We start from the raw sequence: 21121 nt of genomic DNA, 5'->3' as shown, positions 1-21121 counted from the left end.
GATGTTGTTTTGCAATTGAAGACAACACTTGTTCGATCTGTGATAGGAAAACACAATAAACAGTTTATTTTAAGAATGTATGCAAAGTAAATCTCTGTGGGATGATGTACAATATTGGCTTTTGTCTGACACTCCAAACTTTGACTGATATTGATGTTGTTGTGGGCATGTTAAAAAAGAAAAAAAAACATTAAAAAAATGTTTCAAACACAATACTGGATTTATTTAATATATCGACAAATGTAAGTTTGTAAAAACAAAACCATCCCTTCACAAAAATAATCTGCCATTTTCTCTCACGTTTAGATTACGTAAAGGTCTGGGGACATACATATAAAATAATCACAACACAATCATCATAATACAGAGTAATAACGATAATTAAAGAGACCCAACAAATGATTCATAAGGTCAGACATTTTAAAATTGTATAAAAGACAACTGTTTAAATGATGTATAAAGTAAATAATAATATGCTTCCTGAAGTGGTCCAGAAGATGTTCCAGATGTGAACCAGTACATATGTATATCATATAAAGGTGATAATCTATGGGGTTATCAACAATTACAAATACAAATATGTAATACTTTCATATTTCAAACTATCTTAATCTATAAATGCAGAAGCATATTAACCAGATTGTTAGACAAACAACAATGTCACACATGTTATATGTGCTGATGTTGTTAGAAAGTCAAAATGAAAGTCTGGACAGTTTATTTCAAATCCTGCAGTTTCATTTGCTGCTGCTGTTCTCACCAGCACACTTGTGTTTCTTACACTGGTACTTAGAAGACAATCTTTCACCACACACACTGCAACTCAACACGTTCTCTCCTTGGTGTCTTCTCATGTGTGCTACAAGGCTTGATTTTTCACAAAAGCTTCTGTTGCAGATTGAACAGGAATGTGATTTTTCTCCAGTGTGTGTTCTAGTGTGTCTTTTCAAATGTTGACTTTGTGTAAAACCTTTACCACAGATTGAACAAGAAAAAGGTTTTTCTCCAGTGTGTGTTCTCATGTGTACTTTCAAATGTTGACTTTGTGTAAAACCTTTACCACAGAGTGAACAAGAAAAAGGTTTTTCTCCAGTGTGTATTCTCATGTGTCTTTTCAGACTACAATGGTATTTAAAAGTTTTGTGACAGTGAGAAGATGTGAAGTGAGTGTTGTCAGTGTGACATGTCTTATCATCTTTAGAGTCTTCATCATCAGTGTCAGGAGAGTGTGACGTTGTGTCCTCACTATCTGATAGTGGAGCTAAGAGCTTGTCTGCTTGTGATCCTCCACAGTGGTCTCCATCAGCTTCTGTTGTCATGTGTTGTGTTGAGCTGCTGCTTGGAGGCTCCCCCCCTCCCCTCTCCTCACTTTCACCTTTCACCTCATCACCTTCACTCTTCACAGGGACACCAGTCACTGGCATCTTGGTGACATCAACCTCCTCCAGTCCTTCAAGATGCTCTCCCTGCTGATTGATGCTGTGTTCTTCCTCTTCCTCTTTAATGTGAGGGCTCAGTGGATCCACCACTTCCTTTTTAAAATGGGGTGTCTGTGGGTCCTCCTCTTCCTCTTTAAAAATGGGGGTCAGTAGGTATTCCTCTTCCTTCTTAATGTGGAAGGGCTGTGGCTCCTCCGTTCGCATCCTGAAGCTCCACTTCTGTTGCTCAGGGTGAAGATGTTCTTCACAGACGTCTGCAAGACAAACACAGCATCTCTGCTCAGTCACACAACGCATTCAGTACTTTTACATGCACTTAGGAAAAACAAGTTATTGTAAGAACTGTCTTGAAATCTCAGTGACGCACAAACACGCTGCTCTTAACAACATTATTCACAGGAAAAGAAAAACAAACCAGGACAACAGGACTTTTTACTGTGGATAGACGATATGGTTTAAATTAGATTTTGCGATTAAATTATTTCATATAGAATTACTAATAGAACGATCTTAAAACAGGTTACACAGGCTCCTAATTTAGTTGCTGAAATATGCAGTGAAATAATACATAATTTCCAGTATTTTTTTTCCTCGAATAAAGTAACCAGATATGTCTCCCGGCTGGCCTGGGAACGCCTCGGGATCCCCCGGGAAGAGCTAGACGAAGTGGCTGGAGATAGGGAAGTCTGGGCTTCCCTGCTTAGGCTGCTGCCCCCGCGACCCGACCTCGGATAAGCGGAAGATGATGGATAGATGGATGGATGGATGGATGGGTTCGATAAAATAATACAATTAGAAATTACACAATATGTTACTGCATATGTCAGCTGCCAAATTAGGAGCATTTTTTAACCCGCTTTGAAATTATTCTATTATCGATCATATAAAAAAATTATATATTGTGACATATATTGTAATTAGGATATAGATTTGAGGTCATATCGCCCATACCAAACATTGGCTCCCCGAGTCATTTTGTTTGGCCCACCAAATATATGTATTTTTTATATTCTTCAGATGTGTGTGTATGTTTAAAATGTTGTACTCCTGTTCTACATCACGTGGAAGTGTCATGTCATGGGGATGGTGTGCTTTTAACTAAGGGTGTGACGATGAACATGATTCTTACACATATGTGTACATTATGTGTATATGAATGTACTTTCCCTTGTGTGCTTAGTTTGACTGTAACTTCATAGTGGATAATATCTATAAACAACCTCAATTGTTTTACATCTTTAATTTGAAGGACTGTTTACTTATCTGACAAATTCAAAGGAAACTGCACTTTTTTAAAATGTCGCCTGTCATTCATAATCCTTATGTGAGACATATTTTTTAAATATTTATGAATTCTAATTAGTAAATAAACATGAGCAGAAATCAGCTAATATTGGAGTCAATGGGAGCTCCTCTATTAGACCCACAAAGTCCTCCAAAAAACATCCAAAAACTGCCAACTATACTCATTTTACATTTTGTGACCTGAATATTAACCAAGTATTAGTGATATTTTTATTATAAGCGCTAACCCTAAAGACCTACTGAAAGCCACTACTAGCGACCACACAGTCTGATAGTTTATATATCAATGATGAAATATTAACATTGCAACACATGCCAATACGGCCGCTTTAGTTTACTAAATTGCAATTTTAAATTTCCCGCGGAGTTTCCTGTTGAAAACGTCGCGGAATGATGACGCGTGCGCGTGACGTCACGGACTGTCAGGAAATATTAGCTTAGCATAACACACAGCTAAAAGTCGTCTCTTTTCATCGCATACTTACACAGTAATTTGGACATCTGTTCTGCTGAATCTTTTGCAATTTGTTCAATTAATAATGGAGACTATAAAGAACAGTGCTGTTGGTGGAAAACAGTGTATTGCACCTTTGTTTTTAACACAGAGCGGTCAAGCGAACATGTTTCTCTACGTCAACCAGCATGTTTTTGGATGGGAAAATTGTGATATATATCTTACCGGAGACATCATTATTCGTCCTCCTGCAGTAGCTGTTTAAAAGGCAGCTGTGAGCTTGGCTCCTCGGCTTTTCTTTAAGACACTGGGTGTTCACCGCAGCCATCCGACCTCAAGGTATGTCTTTACAATCTCACTAAAACACTATTAAAAAATAAGCAGATAAGGGATCTTCCAGAATTATCCTAGTAAATGTGTGTAATTACATCTGAAACGCTCACAATGCCGGAGCCGTCGCTTTTTATTTTATTTTATTTAAAAAAAAAAATTATAGTCTTTCGCTATCAATATCATCATCCACAAATCTTTCATCCTCGCTCAAATTAATGGGGAAATTGTCGTTTTCTAGGTCCGAATAGCTCTTGCCGCTGGAGGTTCCCATTATAAACAATGTGAGGACGTGAGGAGCCCTCACCCTTGTGACGTCATCGTCTGCGACTTCCGGTAAAGACAAGGCTTTTTTATCAGCACCAAAAGTTGCGAACTTTATCGTGGATGTTCTCTACTAAATCCTTTCAGCGAAAATATGGCAATATTGCGAAATGATCAAGTATGACACATAGAATGGACCTACTATCCCCGTTTAAATAACAAAATCTAATTTCAGTAGGCCTTTGAGGACCTACTTTTAGCGGCGCATAGATCACAGAAGTAACTAGCTTATGCTGCTATATTGACATATTGAGCTGCTTTCTCGCCTCTAAGAGGGTGAAAGCTAATTCTAGATTATAAAGCATGCTTCTCACTTATGAAGTAGAAGGTTGTGGACATAAACCGAGAACTTGGTCAACTCTGACATCCAACTTAGACCTGGAGATGGCAAGAAAGATTCAAAAATACGCTATTTTGCACCCACCCTTTTTTAACCATTTGTGAGGATTAATTCTTCATCTAAACAGGAAGATATGAACATACCATCAGTCGGCATCCCACTGAGAGCAGACATTGTATGCTTAAAATGAGAAAGATATGTAAATATGACATGTTATTAAGAATGTGACTACATTACATATATACCTACAGTGTGTATTTAAAGGGGAACATTATCACAATTTCAGAAGGGTTAAAACCAATAAAAATCAGTTCCCAGTGGCTTATTTTATTTTTGGAAGTTTTTTCAAAATTTTACCTATCACGCAATATCCCAAAAAACGGCTTTAAAGTGCCTGATTTTAACCGTCGTTATATCCGCCTGTCCATTTTCCTGTGACGTCACTGCGTGAAGCCAATACAAACAAACATGGCGGATAGAACAGAAAGCGACATTAGCTCGGATTCAGACTCAGATTTCAGCGGTTTAAGCGATTCAACAGATTACGCATGTATTGAAACGGATGGTTGGAGTGTGGAGGCAGATAGCGAAAACGAAATAGAAGAAGAAACTGAAGCTATTGGGCCATATCACGACAGACATCGGCAACGAGGACGAATTCGGCGATTGCCTTCTAACCAACGATTGCATCTTTTGAACACTGAGAAACTTGAATCCGTCAATTGGTATGTATTTGTTTGGCATTAAATGTGGGTGGAGCGAAAGGCTAGATACAAATATAGCTACAAATGAGGCATAATGATGCAATATGTACATACAGCTAGCCTAAATAGCATGTTAGCATCGATTAACTTCCAGTCATACTGTGAGCAAATATTTCTGATTAGCACATAAGTCAATAACATCAACAAAACTCAGCTTTGTGATTTCGTTGACTTTATCATTGTAAATGCATCTGCTTTGAGTGTCGCAGGATATCCACACATCTCTGTGCCATCTCTGTCGTAGCATCGCTATCGTCGGTAAGGTGTGCAGAACAAACGAGGGACTTTCGCATCTTTTGACCACTGGTACAACTTGAATCCGTCCATTGGTATGTGTTTGTTTGGCATTAAATGTGGGTGGAGGGAAAGGCTGGATGCAAATAAAGCTACAAATAAGGCATAATGATGCAATATGTACATACAGCTAGCCTAAAGAGCATGTTAGCATCGATTAGCTTCCAGTAATAGGTCTGATTAGCACACTCCACGTAAGTCAGCTGGTGTTGTTACACCCTCCGACAACACACCGACGAGGCATAATGTCTCCAAGGTACGGAAAACAGTCGCAAAAACGGAAAATAACAGAACTGATTTGACTTGGTGTGTGTAATGTGTTTGAGAAAATGGCTGATTGCTTCCCATTGTGACGTCACAGGTGAAAGGTCATTGCTCCGACAGCGTTTAAATCGCCAAATCCACCCTTTTAGAGTTCGGAAATCGGTTAAAAAAACATATGGTCTTTTTTCTGAAACATCAAGGTATATATTGACGCTTACATAGGTCTGCTGATAATGTTCCCCTTTAAAATGTTAAAAGTGGATTTAAAGGCCTACTGAAAGCCACTACTAGCGACCACACAGTCTGATAGTTTATATATCAATGATGAAATATTAACATTGCAACACATGACAATACGGCCGCTTTAGTTTACTAAATTACAATTTTAAATTTTCCGCGGAGTTTCTTGTTGAAAACGTCGTGGAATGATGACGCGTGCGCGTGACGCCCCGGGTTGGAGGGGACATATTAGCGCAGCACCATTTGCGGGCTGAAAGTTGTCTCTTTTCATCACGCAATTAAACAGTATTGTGGACATCTGTGTTGCTGAATCTTTTGCAATTTGTTCAATTAATAATGGAGAAGTCACAGTAGAAAGATGGAGGTGGGAAGCTTTAGCCTTTAGCCACACAAACACACGGCTTTACTATGGATCAGAACGGTCAAGCGAACATGGTTCCCGACCACTTGTCAACCGGCAGGTTTCGCTGAGAAAATTGTGGTAAAAACTCTCCTCTTACTGTAGATCAGCCGAGCTTGCGCCGTCCATGCAGCTGCCGTCAACTTCCCTCAGAGACTGACGTCAAGACACCCGTGGACACACCCCTCCGACTATCAGGTACTATTAAACTCACTAAAACACTAGCAACATAATAGAAAGATAAGGGATTTCCCAGAATTATCCTAGTAAATGTGTCTAAAAACATCTGAATCGATCCCAATGCAATCGCCTTTTATTTTAAATTATTATTATTTTTTTTTTTCTAGTCCTTCGCTATCAATATCATCATTCACGAATCTTTCATCCTCGCTCAAATTAACGGGGAAATAGTCGTTTTCTCGGTCCGAACTGCTCTTGCTGCTGGAGGCTCCCATTAAAAACAATGTGAGGACGCGAGGAGCCCTCACACTTGTGACATCATCGTCTGCGACTTCCGGTAAAGGCAAGGCTTTTTTGTCAGCACCAAAAGTTGCAAACTTTATCGTGGATGTTCTCTACTAAATCCTTTCAGCAAAAATATGGCAATATTGCGAAATGATCAAGTATGAAACATAGAATGGACCTGCTATCCCCGTTTAAATAAGAACATTTCATTTCAGTAGGCCTTTAAGATGTTATTTAGAGCACTTTGAAAGCAGAATAGAGCGGCTACCAATGACTCAATTGCTCAAGGTTTATTTTCTATTCAGGATGCATTAACCATCGACCTGCTCAGTGGCCTTTTGGTTAGAGTGTCTGCCCTGAGACTGGAAAGTCATGAGTTGAAACCCTGGCCGAGTCATACCAAAGACTATAAAAATGGGACTCATTGCCTCCTTGCTTGGCACTCAGCATCAAGGGTTGGGGGTTAAATCACCAAATGTTTCCTGAGGGCGGCCACCGAGGAGCTTTTAACTACCTCGGCGACCTCGGCCCAAGAAATAGGAGAGCCCACCACAGATTTTCCAGGAACTGCTTCCTCATACGAAGATGTGTTGGTGGGATTGAAGAGGTCTTCTAAGTATTCCCTCCACTGATTAACAACAGCCGCAGTAGAGGTCAGCAGCAAACCATCCTCACCATACAGTGACAGTGTACTGCTTCCCACCCTGAAGCGGCGGATGGTGGACCAGAATTGCTTCGAAGCCGCCCGGAACTCGTTTTCCATGGCTTCCCCAAACTCCTCCCATGTCCGAGTTTTTGCCTCCGCGACCGCTGAAGCCGCACTTCGCTTGGCCAGTCGGTACCTGTCCACTGCTTCTGGAGTCCCATGAACCAAAAGGACCCGATAGGACTCTTTATTCAGCTTGATGGAATCCCTCACTGCTGGTGTACACCAGCGGGTCCTAGGATTACCGCCACGACAGGAACCAACCACCTTGCGGCCACAGCTCCAATCAGCCGCCTCGACAATAGAGGCACGGAATATGGTCCACTCGGACTCAATATCCACTGCCTCCCTCGTGACATGTTCAAAGTTCTTCCAGAGGTGGGAATTGAAACTCTCTCTGACAGGAAACTCTTCTAGGCGTTCCCAGCAGACCCTCACAAGCTCACCACAAGGTGGTGATTGGTAGAAAGCTCTGCCCCTTTCTTCACCAGAGTGTCCAAAACATGAGGCCGCAAATCCGATGACACAACTACAAAGTCAATCATGGAACTGCGGCCTATGGTGTCCTGGTGCCAAGTGCACATATGGACACCCTTATGTTTGAAAATGGTGTTTGTCATGGACAATCCGTGACAATCCGATAACAAAGCACCACTTGGGTTCAGAGCCGGGCGGCCATTTTTCCCAAGCACGCCTCTCCAGGTTTCACTGTCGTTGCCAACATGAGCATTGAAGTTCCCCAGCAGAACAAGGGAATCAGCGAGGGAGCACTCTCCAGTATTCCCTCAAGGGAATCCAAAAAGAGTGGGTACTCTGAGCTGCTGTTTGGTGGCTAAGCACAAACAACAGTCAGGACCCGTCCCCCCACCTGAAGCCATGATGTTGTGTGCCAGGCTTCACTAATATAAGAGTAGCTATCAGCTGGCAACAACCCTTGACTAGATAAGGTGAGTGCATTATCATCACAAAACTGTATTAGGTGTCTTGCATTATCAGAGCTGCCATCAGAAATATCAGCATTCCAGTCACCGACCACATAAATACACGTACAGTGATTATCCTGTATAAAAGAATTAATAAAAGCAAGTTTAAACATGGATTCATCCTCATTGTCTTTACATTCATACGGAGTGTACACATTGAGAACAATAAACTCCCTATTGTCGGACTTATACTGAACAGCAATACACTTCGAGCCTAATAACACTAATAACTGCATCGTGCTTTTTGTGCCAGAGCACAGCAACACCTCCCGCTATCCTCCCTCATACAATTCCCATCATTAAAATAATTCAACAGCCCCAGGTCTAGCTTTGGGAGGAATGTCTCTTGTAAGCCTAACATGTCAAAGTGGAGCAGCAGGTTGTCAACAACTACACGCCGAGCCCGGTCCCCGGCGCTGGATATTAGATTTTTGTTTTCTCTTTGGCCTCAGTCTGGATCCCCTCTCCAGGGTCCCAGGCTTAGACTGATTTTTTTTTTCTCACCTCTCCTCCTTTTTACCAGTTTCTCACCTTTTTTTTAAGGGGCGGCGGAAGTTGGCAGACCTGTTCTGTCTCCCTGTAATGTTTGTCTGCTCTTGAATGGGATTGTGCTGAAAATCTTAAATTCTCCTCTGAAATTATTAAAGTGTTTCTGATTCTGATTGTGTTTCTATCAGCCATTTTCAAATATAATTAACTTGCCGGTACAATTTCTTAAATTTTGATTCGCCGAAAGTTTTATCAGTCACAAATACTGCCTCAGTTTGCAATCGGACAACTTTACCGCTAGGAGGCTATTGGAAGAAAGACTTTAGAAAGACAAGACAACTTTGCTAATTAGTACTAATAAACTAGATTGATTGAGACATTGCTGGACAGCAGAGAAGTAACTAAATCCAAACAAACGTTGAAATTATTTTTTTAAGATATCTGGCTTGTATTTTAAGTAGGGATATAAATCGTTAGAAATGTATCGATATGATACCCTAATCGATACCAGTATTTGTCGGTACTTTTTTTGGTACTAAATGTCATTTGTGGAAATAAAAAAGTGGAAAAAGGCATTTTAAATAGCATTCCTACTAGCACAAGAGGTTGAACACCTCCAACATGATGTTCTGTAACATCTCAGAGCAGGGAAGTCTTTTATCAGCAGCTGTTTATTTGAAGTCTTAAAGAAGTCAACTATGTGTGCAGTGCAAGGTGAAATGCAGTTATGTCATCTTCTTCTCAATAACACACACATCAAACTTTGGTTGCTTCCTTATTTGTCATCATTCAAAGCTGATTGTAATGTGTAGCAGCGGCAGCTGAACTCAATGTGACTCAGTCAGCTGGAATTAAAAATACAAATAGTTGTGTCTTTAATCCAAAATTTTCACGGTCCTCATGGACGACATAATTAGGAACCAGTATTAATTAAAAAAATGGTACTTGGTGTACATCCATAATCTTTACCACTAAACCTTTGAAATATGCTGACATATGTGCTGTTAAAGGTAAATAAACAGTAGCCATATTGAATGTTTGCCTTCATTTGACCACGTGAGGTAAGGAGGACGGCCTCTAGGTCACATGGTTACACCCCAGCAATTACACTGTTGATGATTGATGAGCATTCATATTTAAATGGTGGTGTTAAAAAGCAAACATATCTTCATCTTTAGTGATAAATGTGTCCCCCGGATGAACATGTGTCACAAACATTGTATTAGATGATATGTGGATGTTGTGCTTACTTGGACTGTGATGAAGCTGTGAGGACTCAGGTGGTTTGTCTTCATGCTCTTCAGTCTTCACAGAGACAACAGTCAGTGGAAACTTGCTGACATCAGCCTCCTCCTGCCCTACAGGACACTCTCCCTCCTCTTCTTCTTTAAAATAAGAGGGCTGTGGCTCATCTTTGTCCCCTTTAAAATGTGAGGGCTGTGGATACTCTAAAGTGAAACTGTCCCCCTGCAGATGAGGGAGACATTCTTCTTGGTGTCCAATCAGCTGATGGATGTCTACAGGACACAAACAAAACACATTTTAACTCCTACATGCTAAATATTAAATTGTACATGAAATATAGGGCTGTGGCTATTGAAAATGTTATTAATCAAGTGTTCTACTGGAAATGTTTCCGATTAGTTGAGTAACTGAATAAAACAGTGTTGCTTGGTTAAAGACAAATTTAAGCGACTATAAAACATTTCACTTAATAATGAACGGCCAATTGGTTTGAGATGGTATGAGATCAAGATGTCATCTTTAGATCAGGCTTTGTTTTTTTTACAATCACAGCCACGTTAAAAAGTTAAAGTACCAATGATTGTCATACACACACTAGGTGTGGGGAGATTATTTCCTGCATTTGGCCCATCACCCTTGATCACACCCTGGGAGGTGAGGGGAGCAGTGAGCAGCAGCGGTGGCCATGCCTGGGAATAACTTTTATGGTGGTTAAACCCCGATTACAACCCTTGATGCTGAGTGCAAGGCAGAGAAGTAATGGGTCCCATTTGTATAGTATTTGGTATGACTGGGTTGGGGTTTGAACTCACAACCTACCAATCTCAGGGAGGGTGCACCGACATGAAGGAAATAATAGGTCAGTATGCTTTGACGCACATATATAACTTGTCAAACCTGCCAGCTAGCAGGCTAGGTTTACAGCATCAGTAACCATGGTAACTGACTCTGACTTTGTCTTACCTCTCTTATTTTTGGAGGTAAAACTCTCGAGCTTTACATACTCAGGACTTTGCACTTAACCTGCTCTCTGGAATATTCCCCCGGTGACTGTGTGAGTTTTGTGTAAACATGTTGATACACATTGTTACAAACATCAACCTCTCATAAATATTGTGTGTCTGGCACTGTCTCGTTTTTATGAACAATGTAAAACAATCAGTGCATCATCCTCACATGACAATTCATCTTCCTATAGACAATCTATTTAAGAATAGTGTTAATAATGAAATATAAAGTTAGTAAAGATGTGAGAGTAAGAAGTAAACAAACCTGTTCTGTGTAACACAACTTGATGTTTTTCATGTTGTCGCTCCTTCTCCTCTTTTGTTGGACAAAGTTCCTCCTCGTACTCTGCTGTGGTTCTTTGGCACATTTTCACACAATCACAACACTTTACACTCACACTTGATCTCTACTTAGTGATGTGTTTTGATCACTTCCGCCTCTCTTTGTTAGCAGCTAACAAGCTAAACTAACTAGCAGGCTAAGCTAGCTCGAGAAGCATCAAAGTGCGCTCACACTAATATAACCGGATGCAAACAGTTATTAACGATGTTTACTCTATTTACTAGAGTGTAATAAAGGACATATATGTGTACATGGAGGAACAGATTAAGAACATTGAACTGTGACGACTGCAATAACGTCTTCACCCTCAGACGCCATCTTGCTTTATCCTCGCCGTGTTTGGTTCGCGCGCAGTGTTGTCAGATCTCGCGAGAGAAACAAGTAACCAGCTCTTTTCCAAATCTCGCGAGAGAAATAAGTACAACCAGTTTCCCACAACGGTAAAACTATTTTGTTATATACTATTTACTTATTGTGAAAATAAAAGTAAACCTGTCAATTTCAAAATTTCTAAACAAAGACATACAACTTATTTTCGTAAAAATATTCAAATATTTAACAATGTATTGGAATCTAATTTTCCTAGTAGACATAACAGTTTGACAGCATTCTCGAATGGAACATTCTGGAGAACCATCCTGGATTTATTTGGATAGAAATGAATTACAAAGGTAAACTTTTGAATGATTTAACTTCATTTGTGATGATTTATCTCTTATGCTCAGTCCATTTTTTCCCAAATTTAATTTGAGGGAAGTTGTCACCACCTGCTGCCACCTAGTGGTTTGTATTGTCAGTTTTCCTCTTTTAGTGCAGTTGATCTTGTTCTTACATTTCTCCTTCCTCCTAGAGTTCCTGTGTTGCCTTTGTGGGCGGAGTTGTGGGACGTGCACAGCTGCTTCCAATTGACCCTGGTGCTACTTAAGCAGCACCTTGACAGCTGGATGGCACTCAGCGATTCCACATCATGCCAGTTGATTCTATGCTTTGAGTATTTTGCTACCTTGGCCATTCCCAGTGCCATCCATCTTGGTGTTGTTTTGTAGTGTGCACGTCTTGTAACTTCAAACCAAGTTGACTTTATTTGTGTATAGAAGTAGCTTTTGTTATTTTTTCCACAATACACATTTTGTCTTCTCTCTTTCGCACCGTCGCTTTTTGTTTCCTACTGTTTGGATTGTTTTTGTGAGTAGATTTCCGCAGTAAAAAATGTGTTTTACTCAGCGTCCTGCACATCCTTGGGTTCCTCTTTGCAGTGTTGAACAGCACTCTGACAGAAGGAGTTTCTCCAAAACACAACACCCTTTGGCGGACAAGTTTGTGATTAAATGCTATACATAAAAAATGAAAGGGACAAGCGGTAGAAACAATGGATGGATTGACTTTTATTGACTTTTCCCTAACAATCCAAACTTCCCCATGTTTTCTGAAATTGATAATGTTTGAGGGATTCTAAAAAAGGGGGAACAAAATCATAAACAACTTTTTTTTTTAAATTGTCGTGTAGTTTTTAAAAAAAATAAGAAATGTAGATTATTAAAAACAAAACTATCCTTCATAACCTTCCACATATAATGTTGCCATTTTCTGTAATCTACATATTGCATAAAGGGGACATACATATAAAACAATATTCATATTACAAAGGAGAGTAATAAAGATAATTAAAAGAATGGATTATTGAGAGCCAACAAATGATTCATGAAGTCACAGATTTTAAAAGTAAATGATCTTGTATAAAAGACAACTGTTTAAATGATGTATAAAGTAAATAATAATATGCTTCCAGAAGTGGTCCAGAAGATGTTTCAAGTGTGAACCACTAAATTTGAATTAAGAGGGATTTATGTGTATTCAAAAGCAAAGGTATGAACACATGTAAAACAAATATGTACATCATTTAAAGGAGTTACTCTACAACATCATTAAAAATCAAACATGATTTCTGAATATCTCTATACACATAAAAAGTATTCGTAACATGTTTTGTCCTGTTTATTCTCACCATTACAGTCAAAGTGTTGTGTTCATTTTTAAATAAAAGTACACAATGTTGTATATTAAAACATGTACTTGACTGAAAAAAGCAATAATCTGAAATATCTAATCTATAAATGTTAGAATCTATGTGCTGATGTTGTTACAAAGTCGAAGTTAAGATTTGACAGTTTATTTCAAATCCTGCAGTTTCATTTGCTGCTGCTGTTCTCACCAGCACACTTGTGTTTCTTACACTGCTACTTAGAAGACAATCTTTCACCACACACACTGCAACTCAACACTTTCTCTCCTGGGTGTCTTCTCATGAGTCTATTCAAAATACGGACTTTGTATACAACTTTTACAACACACTGAACATGTTTAAGGTTTGTCTGCAGTGTGTCTTGTCATGTGTGCTTTGAAATGGTGCATTTGAGTAAAATCTTTACTGCAGATTGAACATGAAAAAGGTTTTTCTCCAGTGTGTATTCTCATGTGTCTTTTCAAATGCATACTTTGTATAAAACTTCTACAACATACTGAACAAGTATAAGGTTTTTCACCAGTGTGTGTACTCATGTGTATTTTCAAGTAGTTCTTTCGAGCAAAATATTTACCGCAGATTGAACATGAAAAAGGTTGTTCTCCAGTGTGTATTCTCATGTGTTTTTTGAAATGGTCCCTTCGAGTAAAATCTTTACCGCAGATTGAACATGAAAAAGGTTTTTCTCCAGTGTGTGATCTCATGTGTACATTTAAACGTTCATTTCTTACAAAACTTTTACCACATTCTGAGCAGGAAAACGGTTTTTCTCCTGTGTGTGTTCTCATGTGTACTTTTAAACTTTGATTTTTTCCAAAACTTTTACCACATTCTGAGCAGGAAAAAGGTTTTTCTCCAGTGTGTATTCTCATGTGTATTTTCAAAATGTATCTTTGAGTAAAATCTTTACCGCAGATTGAACACAAAAAATGTCTTTCTCCAGTGTGTCTTCTCATGTGTTCTTTCAGACGACTTTGGTATTTAAAAGTTTTGTGAGAGTGAGAAGATGTGAAGTGAGTGTTGTCAGTGTGACATGTCTTATCATCTTTAGAGTCTTCATCATCAGTGTCAGGAGAGTGTGACGTTGTGTCCTCACTATCTGATAGTGGAGCTAAGAGCTTGTCTGCTTGTGATCCTCCACAGTGGTCTCCATCAGCTTCTGTTGTCATGTGTTGTGTTGAGCTGCTGCTTGGAGGCTCCCCCCCTCCCCTCTCCTCACTTTCACCTTTCACCTCATCATCTTCACTCTTCACAGGGACACCAGTCACTGGCATCTTGGTGACATCAACCTCCTCCAGTCCTTCAAGATGCTCTCCCTGCTGACTGATGCTGTGTTCCTCCTCTTCCTCTTTAATGTGAGGGGTCAGTGGGTCCTCCTCTTCCGCCTTAATGTGAGGGCTCAGTGGATCCACCGCTTCCTTTTTAAAATGTGGTGTCAGTGGTTCCTCCATCTCCTCTTTAAAAAAGGGTAGCCATTGGTGTTCCTCTTCATTTTTGAAATGGGGGATCAGTAGGTATTCCTCTTCCGCCTTAATGTGAGGGGTCTGTGGATCCACTGCTTCCTTTTTAAAATGGGGTGTCAGTGGGTCCTCCTCTTCCTCTTTAAAATGGGGGATTAGTGGGTGTTCCTCTTCATTTTTAAAATGGGGGATCAGTGGGTATTCCTTTTCCTGCTTAATGAGGTTGTGCTGTGGCTCCTCCGTCTGCATCCTGAAGCTCCACTTCTGTTGCTCAGGGTGAAGATGTTCTTCACAGACGTCTGCAAGACAAACACAAGTTTGAGAAACATCCATATCTGCTCAGTCACATAATGCATTAAGTACTTTGACATGCACTTAGGAAAAACAAGTTATTGTATCAACTGTCTTGAAATCTCAGTGATGCACAAACACGTTACTCTTTACAACATTTTTCACAGGAAAATAAAAACCAACTAGAACAACAGGACTTTTTACTATGGATAAACGATTTGGTTTAAAATTGATTTTACGATATATTATTTCATATTGAATTACTAACAGAACCATTTTAAAACAGGCTACACAGGCTCCTAATTTAGTTGTTGAAATATGCAGTAAAATATTACATCATTTCCAGTATTATTTTCTCAAATAAAGTAACCAGATATTAACAGTAAATAAACAAGTACATTAAAAATATTTTTTTCAACAAAATAATACAATTATAAATGATACAATATGTTACTGCATATGTCAGCTGCCAAATTAGGAGCTTTTGTAACCCGCTTTAAAATTCTTCTAGTATCAATTATACACCAAATTATATATCGTGACATATATTGTTATTAGGATATAGATTTGAGGTCATATCGCCCATACCAAACATTAGTTCGTCGAATCATTTTGTTTGGCCCACCAAATATATTTTTTAATATTCTTCAGATGTGTGTGTATGTTTAAAATGTGGGACTATTGTTCTACATCACATGGAAGTGTCATGTCATGGGGATGGTGTGTTTTCAACTAAGGGTGTGACGATACGGTCAGCTCACCAAAGGATACTCGATATTGGCTTTAGGAGAACAAGACAATATTTTGGTGGTTAACATGATTCTTACACATGTGTGTACTTCATGTGTATATGAATGTACTTTCCCTTGTGTGCTTAGTTTGACTGTAACTTCATAGTGGATAATATCTATAAACAACCTCAATTGTTTTACATATTTAATTTGAACGACTGTTTACTTATCTGACAAATTCAAAGGAAACTGCACTTTTTTAAATGTTGCCTATCATTCACAATCCTTATGTAAGACATATGTTTTAAACTTTTATAAATTTAATTATTAAATAAACGTGAGCAAAAATCAGCTAACATTGGAGTCAATGGGAGCTCCTCTATTTGACCCACAAAGTCCTCCAAAAAAATTGCCAACAATACACCATTTACATTTTGTGACCTGAATATTAACCAAGTATTAGTGATATTGTTATTATAAGCGCTAACACTAAGGACCTACTTTTAGCGGCGCATTGATCACAGAAGTAACTAGCTTATGCTGCTATATTGACATACTGAGCTGCTTCCTCACCTCTAAGATGGTGAAAGCTAATTCTAGAATATAAATCATGCTTCTCACTTATGTAGTAGAAGGTTGTGGACATAAACCGAGAACTTGGTCAACACTGACATCCAACTTAGACCTGGAGATGGCTAGAAAGATTAAGTAATATGCTCTTTTGCACCCACCCTTTTTAACCGTTTGCGATGATTAATTCTTCATCTAAACGGGAAGATATGAACATCCCATCAGTCGGCATCCCAGTGAAAGCAGACATTGTATGTGTGGAGGGACACAGCCGACGGGCCGACAATGGGCGGAAAGCAGCAGCGCGGGCCCACCTGGAGGCCAGGAGGCGGGGCATGCGGCGGCGAGGAGAGGCATGACACACGCGAAGCGACACTGCAGCGGCAATCTGAGCCAGGTGCGTATATTACACACCTGCTTACAATCTGTCTATCTGCTGCTAGAGTACAAAAAGGGCGAGGGAGGAACGAGCGGGGGAGCAGCACGAAGGAGGAAACAACGGCCAGCAGACAAAGAGCACAACGACCCACACCGAGAGAGCGATGACGCACCCCCGCAGTGGACGCAAGCCCCGGACGCTGTTTAATATAGATTAGAATAGGCCGTGCAACTAATCATATGTCCTGAGTTCCAGTTGAAAGTGGGTGCAAGTTCATGCCCACGCACACACACTCTTATCGCCCACATTCTTCACACTGTTTACGTGGCTTCTTGGCCGAGGTCTGAAGGACAACACCAGATATGAAGTCAGAGTCCAGGGAGAAAAAAAGCACCAGTCAATATCGCACAGAAGGAACCTTCCTGGTGTTACCTGACGGCACGACCACCGAGCTGCGACACCACTACAAAGGCACCTCCGTGCTCGTGCTCGTACCACCTGGCTTGGTAGCCTCGTACCCGCCTACCAAGCCAAAGACTTAGGTCCAATGATGAAATAGGGCGTAACTGCCGCTGATTGGACCGACACGCAAATACCACATTTTCAAAACTCCCCGTTGTCAATTAAAAACATAGTTATGGGCTGCACTTTGGACACACCTGCTGTAAGCTACAAGGAGCGAGCAGCTACACAACAGCTAAGCTAAAACAGCACTTTTAAGCATATCAAATAATTATAGTTGCTTAATACGTACACAAAGTCTCCAAAACAGAAGTCTGATAGAAAGTATCCAGTAACAAACAAGTCTGCGTTAGCCAACATTCTGTGCCATGAGCTTGACTTCATGAATTATTGTGGCCACCAGGTGTTGGGAAAGATCAAATAGAACAATTGCAAAAGCATCCGTCACAAGGTTAGTGTTTTTTATATATTTGTGTCAATATGTAGAAGCATCCTCAGCCTTCCCGGGAAGGTCCATTCAGAAGTACTGGAGAGGAGCCTAAGTCAGACAGTCGAACCTCAGATTTAGGAGGAACAGTGTGGTTTTCATCCTGGCCGTGGAACTGTGGACCAGGTCTATACTCTGGGCAGGGTTCTTGAGGGTGCATGGGAGTTTGCCCAACCAGTCTACATGTGTTTTGTGGGCTTGGAGAAGGCATTCAACCGTGTCCCTCGGCAAGTCCTGTGGGGAGTGCTCAGGGAGTATGGGGTATCGGACTGTCTGATTGTGGCGGTCCGCTCCCTGTACAATCAGTGTCAGAACTTGGTCCGCATTGCCGGCAGTAAGTCGGACACTTTTCCAGTGAGGGTTGGACTCCGCCAAAGCGCCGATTCTGTTCATAACTTTTATGGACAGAATTTCTAGGCGCAGTCAAGGCGTTGAGGGGATCCGGTTTGGTGGCTGCACGATTAGGTCTCTTCATCTGGCCAGGAACTTTAGCTCTAACTGGATTGGTTTGCAACAGAGTGTGAAGCGACTGGGATGAGAATCAGCACCTCCAAATCCGAGTTCAAGGTTCTCGTACAGAAAAGGGTGGGGTGTCATCTCCGGGTTGGGGAGGAGACCCTGCCCCAAGTGGAGGAGTTCAAGTACCTTGGAGTCTTGTTCACAAGCGAGGGAAGAGTGGATCGTGAGATCGACAGGCGGATCGGTGCGGCGTCTTCAGTAATGTGGACGCTGTATCGATCCGTTGTGGTGAAGAAGGAGCTGAGCCGGAAGGCAAAGCTCTCAATTTACCGGTCGATCTACGTTCCCATCCTCACCTATGGTCATGAGCTTTGGGTCATGACCGAAAGGATAAGATCACTAGTACAAGTGTCCGAAGCGGTCTGTTTATTTCAAGTGTTAGTTTTCCCTTATTAGCTCTTGTGTTATTTATTTGACCCTATATTTGTTCCCACTACCGCACCTTTAGTTGGAGTCTTTGATCTTGTTATACGCAAATATAATGACAATCAAGTCTATTCTATTTTAAATGAGTTTCCTCTGCCGTGTGGCGGGTCTCTCCCTTAGAGATAGGGTGAGAAGCTCTGTCATCTGGGAGGAACTCAAAGTAAAGCCGCTGCTCCTCCACATCGAGAACAGCCAGATAAGGTGGTTCAGGCATCTGGTCAGGATGCCACCCGAACGCCTCCCTAGGGAGGTGTTTAGGGCACGTCCGACCGGTAGGAGGCAACGGGGAAGACCCAGGACACGTTGAATAGACTATGTCTCCTGGCTGGCCTGGGAACGCCTTGGGATCCCCCGGGAAGAGCTGGATGAAGTGGCTGGGGAGAGGAAAGTCTGGGGTTCCCTGCTTAGGCTGCTGCCCCCGCGACCCGACCTCAGATAAGCAGAAGAAGATGGATGGAAGGCTGGATGTGTAACACAACTTGATGTTTCTTGAAAACAGCGTCCAGTAGTTGATGTTGTCGCTCCTTCTCCTCTTTTGTTGGACAAAATTCCTCCTTGTACTCTGCTATCGTTTTTTTGTTTTTTTTCTAACATCACAAACATTTCTTCAACAGCAGCATTAGTCGCTGATTCAGCAACACTCACATCATTTGTAATGTAGACATGTTCACACAATAAAAACACTTTACACTTACATTGGATCTCTGCTTTGATGTTTCGATCACTTCCGCCTCTCTTTGTTAGCAGCTAACAAGCTAAGCTAACCAGCAGGCTAGGCTAGCACGTCAAAGTGCACTCAGACTAATGTATCCGCATACAAATAATTAATAAGGACGTTTACTCTGTTAAACGACACACATGTGCACATGTACGTTGTAATTAAGACCTAGAAACCATAATAACCAAAACAACGTATTCTCCGCCAGACGCCATCTTGTTTTGTTCTTCCTCCTGTGTGACGTCATCAAGGGGTTGTCAACGGCGGAACGATTGTTGGCCAAACACGTGTTTCACTGGGACAATAGTGAGTGGTGCACACTTCCTTCAAACACGTGTTTCACTGGGACAATAGTGAGTGGTGCACACTTCCTTCAAACACGTGTTTCACTGGGACAATAGTGAGTGGTGCACACTTCCTTCAAACACGTGTTTCACTGGGACAATAGTGAGTGGTGCACACTTCCTTCAAACACGTGTTTCACTGGGACAATAGTGAGTGGTGCACACTTCCTTCAAACACGTGTTTCACTGGGACAATAGTGAGTGGTGCACACTTCCTTCGCCCGGCCACAGAAGACAAAAAAGAGTTGCTGGTGTAACAATAGGAAGAATATATTCCACTCCTCTCTTGTACACGCGGCTTATGAGGTAATATACATGATATATTTTCTTATTATTTATCTTATTTACCTCATATGTTGTTCGAAGCTAACGTGCTAGCTTTAGCCCGCTAGCAGGCCTTTGTAGCAAATGCGAGCGTTTTTTTTTTGAGGAGTGTATTTTATATGTTCTATGTAAGAATTATATTGACTTATTTAATACTTTTAACAGTATTTTTGTTGTATATTACAGTCACGCTTAACATCATTGAATATTTGTTACTAGAAAGAAACGAACGTCTCGAAATTTAAGTCTGGAATAAGTCACATGGTATAATAATAATAATAATACATTTTTTTGGTATAGCGCTTTTCAGTGTACTCAAAGATGCTTTACAGGATGAAAAAAAATATTATTGTTATTGTAATGACAGCGTAATATAATGTATTATTGCAGTGGTCTGCTTTATGTTGGTGTCAACTTTATTAGCAATAAATACAAATGATGTTTGCACGCACTTCTATTACCTTGATAACATCCATCCATCCATTTTTCTACCGCTTGTCCCTATTTGGTGTTGCGGGGGGGTGTTGGAGCCTATCTCAGCTGCATTTGGTGGACATATCATGGAAATTAAATCAACTGATGTTTGTTATTACGAATACACTATTTGCACAATTGTAAGTGATTAATGCTTATTCAGTCAGACTAAAACAAATATTTATTAAATACATGTTAAATATTAAAAAATAGCTTTAATATACTGCACACAAAATGAATTTGCATCAATATTTTGTTTGTAATCGGAACATGAGGTACCCAAATATTCTAAATATTTGTTTATATTTATAAATGTATATATATATATATATACTCGCTGCCACTTGTTCCACGTGCTTCGCTGCACTTCTGTTTGTTTTCTGTTGGGTTAAAAATGTTGCTTTCGCAGAAGAAAGTTAAAGTAGCAATGATTTTCACACACACACTAGGTGTGGTGAAATGTGTCCTCTGCATTTGACCCATCCCCTTGATCACCCCCCGGGAGGTGAGGGGAGCAGTGA

At 40.5% G+C, this 21121-nt stretch overlaps 2 protein-coding genes across 2 annotated transcripts; both read right to left on the bottom strand.

Moving 5' to 3' along the window:
• Positions 1–40: 40 nt before the first annotated feature.
• Positions 41–11697, bottom strand: LOC133546876 (zinc finger protein 180-like). The gene is made up of 3 exons (XM_061892728.1): positions 11315–11697; positions 10048–10314; positions 41–1693 (listed from the first exon to the last, which is right to left on the bottom strand). The coding sequence occupies exons 1-3, from the start codon at positions 11415–11417 to the stop codon at positions 738–740; spliced, it is 1326 nt and encodes a 441-aa protein (XP_061748712.1). The 5' UTR covers positions 11418–11697; the 3' UTR covers positions 41–737.
• Positions 11698–12757: 1060 nt separating this feature from the next.
• Positions 12758–19680, bottom strand: LOC133546875 (gastrula zinc finger protein XlCGF57.1-like). Its single transcript, XM_061892726.1, has 2 exons — positions 19436–19680; positions 12758–15174 (listed from the first exon to the last, which is right to left on the bottom strand). Exon 2 carries the CDS (start codon positions 15122–15124, stop codon positions 13754–13756), a length of 1371 nt encoding a protein of 456 aa, XP_061748710.1. The 5' UTR covers positions 15125–15174; positions 19436–19680; the 3' UTR covers positions 12758–13753.
• Positions 19681–21121: the final 1441 nt, after the last annotated feature.

The sequence above is a fragment of the Nerophis ophidion genome, unplaced genomic scaffold (assembly GCF_033978795.1).
Source record: "Nerophis ophidion isolate RoL-2023_Sa unplaced genomic scaffold, RoL_Noph_v1.0 HiC_scaffold_46, whole genome shotgun sequence".
NCBI lineage: Eukaryota > Metazoa > Chordata > Actinopteri > Syngnathiformes > Syngnathidae > Nerophis > Nerophis ophidion.
The sequence above is the reverse complement of the archived record's forward strand: the minus strand, read 5'-3'. Positions and strand labels throughout refer to the sequence as shown.